Source organism: Gossypium hirsutum, chromosome D07, assembly GCF_007990345.1.
Source record: "Gossypium hirsutum isolate 1008001.06 chromosome D07, Gossypium_hirsutum_v2.1, whole genome shotgun sequence".
NCBI classification, from domain to species: domain Eukaryota; kingdom Viridiplantae; phylum Streptophyta; class Magnoliopsida; order Malvales; family Malvaceae; genus Gossypium; species Gossypium hirsutum.
Genome location: NC_053443.1, coordinates 19,275,964 through 19,283,235, shown reverse-complemented (window position 1 = coordinate 19,283,235; position 7,272 = coordinate 19,275,964). Strand labels below are relative to the sequence as shown.

At 29.7% G+C, this 7,272-nt stretch overlaps 1 protein-coding gene across 1 annotated transcript; it reads left to right on the top strand.

Annotated features, from left to right (window-relative positions):
• The first annotated feature begins 235 nt into the window (after positions 1-235).
• Positions 236-7,272, top strand: LOC107956057 (serine carboxypeptidase-like 44). Its single transcript, XM_016891808.1, has 11 exons — positions 236-476; positions 990-1,094; positions 1,349-1,441; positions 1,531-1,623; positions 2,050-2,135; positions 2,556-2,858; positions 3,025-3,158; positions 3,392-3,487; positions 3,651-3,765; positions 4,289-4,346; positions 7,214-7,272. Exons 1-11 carry the CDS (start codon positions 236-238, stop codon positions 7,270-7,272), a joined length of 1,383 nt encoding a protein of 460 aa, XP_016747297.1.

Sequence of the window (7,272 nt, the reverse complement as noted above, 5' to 3'; positions counted from 1 at the left end):
CCTAATAAAAAAAAAGTAGACAAACTAACAAAACAAAGTAGTGCCTAAAAATAATGACAACTTGAAATCGATGTTTCACGGTTTCTAAGTGTTAATTATTAAAACAATATATTTAGTTTAAAAAAGATAAACATTATATATAAGGTAGCTCTCTCATTTACTTTTAAGCATTAGAAAGAAAAGAATTCAATAAACATTTGTTACCCTTATTTCTTTGATATTAGAATCATTTCAAATGGAATTTCGAGGGATAATATTTATTAGTTTTCTTTTCCTTCTACTTGGAGTTGATTCCAGTGCCTTCCCAATGAATGATTTGATAACCAAATTGCCAGGACAACCACATGTTAATTTCAGGCAATTTGCTGGATATATTGATGTCGATGAAAACGTTGTTGGTCGAAGTCTTTTTTATTATTTTGTTGAAGCTGAAAAAGATCCTATGGCTCAACCCCTCACTATTTGGTTAACTGGAGGTTAACTTGTTTAAATTTCTTTTGTTGCAGTTTCTAATGTTATGCGTATTTCCTAGTTGGTATCCTATATGAACAAGTTAGATAAAATTTACTATGAGAAAGTCGAAGCCATGGGGAAGCTAGGGTTTTGTTCCCATTAGTTATATGTTATAATTGCATTTTTAGCCTCTCCCAAAAATTTATAATTCAATTTAATCCTCTTTAGCCCTTCAAATGGTAACATTATCATTTTTACCCTCGTTAGAAAGTAATAATTCACTTTAGGCCATTTCCATGCAAAGTTTTTAACTTTATCTCCATCCCTACCAAAAAATGTAAAGCCTTAATCAAATTATGATTCTTTTCCTCATCTGGAAAGTTGTACCTTTAAACATATACTAAATACTTGTCAAACTAGACTATTCGTTTCATTAGATCGAACCATTACTCTATTTCCCTAGCTTTACTTAAGCCTAACTGACAAGTTGTTTGGTTACTCACATATGATAAAATATTTTGTGTAATACTATTTAGGACCAGGGTGTTCTTCAGTTGGAGATGGCTTTGGAAGTGTTGGTCCTTTCATTGTTACGAAAGATGCTCATGCTCTCCAAACAAATTTTTTTTCTTGGAACAAAGGTTTTCTAATTTCTTACACTTAGTTCTTATTGATAAATTTTTGTGTATATATATATCATGTTTCATAGTTACTTTTGTCGTATACATATAAGCTTATAAAAAAATATTAAATGTGTTAGAACCATAAAATGTTACAGTACATCTAGTTTTCATCGTGTTTAAAAGATTTACATTTGTTTCTTATATATATATGTGTGTGTATGTATGTATTTCTATATCTATATCTATATAAAATATTTCTAATTATGTTTCAGTGTCAAATCTATTGTTTATCGACTCTCCTATTGGATCTGGATGGTCATATTCAAACACAAGTAGCGATTATAATAATGGAGATGATAGCACTAGTAAGATCAGAATATATATTCTTCATTATTAATTAACATATTTTGGATATTATATATATTGATATTTTTCAAGTGTTTGTTTCGTACAGATAAAATATTGCTTTCATTCATGCAAAAATGGTATGAAAAATATCCAGTTTTCAAGTCGAAAGATCTATATTTAGCTGGATCAAGTTTTGCAGGTAAACAATTTCTTTTTTCTTTTCTCTTATTTGGTTATATATCAACATATTTTTAATACACCAAAATATACATAATGAATAACTAAACAAAATACAATGTGATCTCCAACATATAGTTTTTTCTCTAATATATAAATGGTACTTTACTATTGACATATCAAGCATTCAACATTATTTTTTTAGATTCAAAATAAACAATCAAACAAATTTCTTATTAAATCAATAATTTTTAAAAAATATTTTTTTCATAAATTAATTTTTGTAACATACTTCTTAAATTGAATATGTCAATTTAATTATTGAATAGAAATATAATAATCAAATGATCTTGACTTAATACCAGTTATGGATAAGTCTATATGCAATAATACAACCAATATAACAAGCTCATTACTTTAATAAAATTTGGGGATTTTTTATTTTCAGGACACTTCGTACCGAATCTTGCTAATGCTTTACTTGACAACAACAAGGAATCCAAGCAATCCAAATTTAACCTCAAAGGATTGGTTGTAAGTAGAATAGTATCTAGTTAATCAAATTTAATTTCCACTTTAATAATTACTTGCATGGAAGGATTAGTTAGAAATGTTCATGGCTAAGTAACTTGCTTAATTCGAGAAGGCTTAGCTTTTTTAGATTGGATTAGGATCTCGACTTCTACATCTTGGATCAAATCATTATGACTTCAATTAATGTTTATTAGCTCACATCATAGACAATAAATTTTTATTTAAATTAAGTATTGACACTTACATAAAAAAAATTATCTTGACTTATTTTTATGAATTTTATCGAGCTTAGATAAAACAAAAATAAAATGTGTTGCAACTCAACTTTCATGTAAACATGTTTAGGTTCAATTCAATGTTAACTTAAAGATTTTATTGTGAACTTTATATTACTTTTTTAACTGTAACTATTTTGAACAGTTGGGAAACCCAATGCTTCGTAAAAAGCTAGATGATCTTGCAAGAATTGATTTCTTTTTCTCTTGGGAGATGATAAACAGCTCGTTGTATAACGAAATAAAGAAAGAATGCAATGTCATTGATGAAAATAATTACATTTCTAACATCAAAACTACTTGGAGTGCAAAATGCAAAAACCTTACGTATGAGGCTAATTTGGCTGCTTTCAAGACCGATGCTCATAATTACTCCCCACAGAAGCTATTCGATGTCTTTCGTGCTCCTTGTGCTGAAAACGAGCAAGATTTGAACTTAGGAAAACAGGTTTTTATTTATTTCTTTACATTCCTCTTACTTTACTTGCATTTGAAACTAGAGATAACATAAATTCCTAGAGTTGATGTAACTAAGAAACTGAGTAAAACTAACTTCATGTTATTTTTCTTTTATTCATTATATCAAAAGCGTAAAACTTTATTTTTTGGGACAGGTTCCTAAAGTTAGCACTGAAGTAGACATGTGCATTCCATTAAGGGTGCAATTTTACTTTAATCTCCCTGAAGTTCAAAAAGCTTTTCACGGGAATCGAACCAACTTGTTATATAGATGGAAGGGTTGTTTCACGTAAGTTTACCTCTAAATTTTGAAAAAAAAAACTTTTTTTTTGGTTATATTCATATATTTACTTTTTAGATTATTTTAAATTCAAGTTTTAAGACTTATAATCAATTTTTCTATCTCCATATTGTGACCTCCATTTTGGGAAAAATAAATAAATTACTTGTTTATTGAGGTTAATATTGTGTAACAATTGTTAACTTTAAAATTTTCATTATATGTCACTCTTATTTATTTAGAGCTAGTTTTAAATACAACGAAGCTGATAAGGACCTTGACATGCTTCCTGCACTTCAAAACCTTCTTCAACAATCCATTCCCATTACAATATTCAGGTTGGTATATATTTTTATGCCAATATTTTTTTCCAATACTTTACTGAAATAAGTTAAATATGTATGAAGAATCAAAGTGAACAATTTTGAAAAGAAATTCTCAGGCATTTTAACTAACAGTTTTTTTTCTTTTTTCTTTTTGTATTTGATTATATTGTTATAGTGGAGATCAAGATGGTATAATACCGACAATGGGAACCTTACAACATTTGGAAAAGTTGGCTGAGGAGTTAAATATCAACTTAACAAAAGAGGAAACATGGAGCTTTAGTAACAAGGTTTTATGTTACTCATTTAATTATATATATTAGCTTCTTATTTATATTATTCTTCGTTATATTTATGCATCAAATTATCCCTCCAATATTATTACCCAATTTGGGTTTAAACTTGAACTAGAAGTTTTAAGTGTTGACTCGATTGGCTTGATTAGCGCTTTCAAGGCAAGCTCACACTACCTACCTAGTTCAATAGGCTTGGTCATGGACAAGATTTTTCACAAATTTTAGGCAACTCGTCTCGGATTTTTATTTAAATATGAAATTCTTAATATAAACATATTTATACTTCTAAATAGTTAATGAAGCCAATAGGTTGGCATGGGCTAAGATTTACTAATTCAAAATATTTTAAACTTAATCATAAAAAAAATATTAGAGGAATATATTTTTGCAACATTTCATATATATTGAACATTAAAATGAGTTTTTTTTATTGAATAACCCAACTCATAAATAACACTATTTATATTTATAAATTTTCTTTTTTAATTTAATAAAATTAATGACAAATATTTAACAGGAAGGAGGGTTGAAGTATGAATTTGGTGACTTACTAAAATTCTTGACAGTGAAGGGAGGTAATCATCATGTTACATCTTCTCGACCATCACAAGCTTTTTCGATTTTTAAAATTTTCACAATTAATTGGATGCATTGAGGATCGACGATGAAACTTATGGAGCACACGATCATGATTCATGTTTAATCCATCATTCACCATAATAAGACTTGTCGTTGTAATAATTTATAGTGATATGTATTATTTTATGATGCATTAACATCATAATTTTTTATATTATGCAATAATGTAATTAGTTAAATGATTTAACATCTAAAAGAAAATTATTTTTAAAAAAAGAATCATTCATCATTTTTTTCAAATTTAATAAATGAAATTGACAAATAAAGAGATCGTTTAGAAACCATCCATTGACAATCATTTTGTCCCCCACTAAGAGATCGGCTGGTTCTAATCCAACCACATCAGAATTGGATATCAACCATGTCCAATCTCGTTCCTAACTTTTCCTGGTTTTTCAATAAAGACCGCCAGCTTACAATCTCTTTCAATTCGATCCCCAAATTGTTCCTAAGTTCTGGGCTTAAAGGAAATTGGGTGTGACAAAATCTATACAAAATTTCTCTACAATAATAAGCCTAAATAGTAATAATTAAATCTTATATACGATAGATCATAAAAGAGGTTAATAATAATAAATAAAATAAAATAGAAAAATGACTTAAGTCGGTAAAACCAGGGTTTGTAATTAACTTTGGGTTAGGGGGTTTAGGATGGATTAGCTATCAATTAAAAAATTATTAATTTCCGGCCTCTAACTAATTAATCAATTGATTGATATTCGTTTATTTCTCGACCTCACTTTTTCAACCAAGATAAACTACGATTTTGTAATGCCCCAAAATTCTTGTTTTTGAATTGTTAAAAATTGTTAAAGTGATTAATATGGTTTAGTGGTTAAGTGGAGTGTTAGTGTATGTGAGGTTTTGGGTTCAAATCCTTTCGCTTAAATTTTTGTTATTTTTTTCCCAACCCCTAACTTTGGATATTAAACTTATATATTATTTTCGCTCAACTAATAATAATAATGAGCCTATTAGTTTAGTGATAAGGCTTTAGCTTGCTTAGAGATCTTGTGTTTGAGTTCCTCTGTGTGTGCAAAACAAAAGTATGTTTGCAATTTCCCAGTTGTGCCACCCAAGTTGGGTTGAATTTGAACTCTAGGGAGAAATTTGACACGATAACTAATTAGATTTAGTAGGATATGGGTATTTTTTTTCTAAAATTCTTTTTTTTTGGAATATTTTCCTCAAAAATATCCTTAAAATCACTCGCACTTTCTACCATCCCTCTCTGTCCACTTTTGCCCATTTTTTGATTTTGTTCTTTTTTATTTTTCTTTTTGTTACAATATATTTTTCTTTGTCGTTTTTCCCCTGTTCTTTTTCTTTTCCCTTTTGCTGATTTTCAAAATTGCAATTTCAGTTTTTGTTACTCTCTTATTATTTCTCTGTTATTGATTTTCTAGCGTGTAATCACTGTGGTGCCGTGTTAGAGCAAGGAATTAATATTTTCGTTCAAGTGTAAGTCTCGTAAGTGCGTTATTCGGTAGTAAGGTTAATTAATTCGTTTTCATATGATGAATAGGGGTTAAAGTATTCTGTAATCTTCATTTTTTTTATTCTTTTGATGTTTCAATAGGAGAAGTTTGTGAGGCATGTGATGTCCTTCCAGTAAAACCTAGTTAGAACTGAACTAGGATATTGTAAATGGTTTGATACTTAATTATCTTTTCGAAATCTAGAGTGATTGTGGGATTCTTTGACTTTCCACTAAGTTTTGTTCTTGGATGTCTCTTTTATATAAGGACATTAGTCTAGCATGTTTGTACATTTTTTCTCTACTTCTTCCTTGCGTTTTCGCTGAAACTTTTGAAATTCTAAGTAAGCATCTTTAGCAAGGAGTTTCTAGTATTTAGCTTAAACCAATGTTAGCACCAAATTACTGGTAATTTCTAGTAAACTCTTAGGTCATTATCGAAGAAATTTACGTGTTTATAGTAATGCATGCATAGGTTTTAGATTTTTTCTTGAGCAAGGAAACTTCATGATTCTGGGTTGCATGCTACTGATTCATGCATGCATGTCAAATTTCAATAGTTGGATGATTTGATAAATGTATTTGTCTCTCTTTTAGCTCTAGAAGCTAACGTAGGTCCTAACATCAAGGGCAAAGGACATGCTAAGTAGATTATTGTATTAGAATTTTTGGTGAGTTCCTTCTTACTTCCATGTGTTGTAAATTCCATTGTTGAATGAACTGTGTAAGGCAAGTGTTCCCTCTCAATAACGTAAGTATGGTATCTGACCAGCATAATCAGTGTGGGTATGATCTATTTATGTTTCGATGTAAAACATCTTACTTACTGCGCAAGCCAGTGCCACCAATATGTGATATGTGAGATGTGAGATATGATAATGAACAAAAGGGATATGTTTGTGATGCCTCCGATAGGGTAGCTATATTGCAATTTAGACTGACAGATCACGAGAAAACATCTCGACTGAACCAAAATGGTATGAGGAGTTAAGGGGGTATGTACATATGAGTACAACAGATTAATATGAATCTGACTCTAAATTTTGGGTACGAGGCTGGCATAAGGATGGGTTGTGTAAAAGTTATGGTTAAGTTAGTGGGTAGTAACCGCCCATGTGTCGTGTTAAGTTGGTGTATCGAGCTTGTCCAAATTTTGTGAATGCCATTGGGCGTATTATGATTATTGCGTTGTATTTCTCTGAAAGGTTGGGTATCCTTATGGTATTAAAGCTTGTTCATCAGTAATAACATTGTACATTAGTCGTGTTTTCTTTATGGAACACACTAAGTTCGTTTGAACTTACCCTATTATCCTTTCCTTCTCAGGCATGCTGATTGAAGGAATAGATTCTGTTGAAGGGACTTTGCCAGAGAACTATTTATAG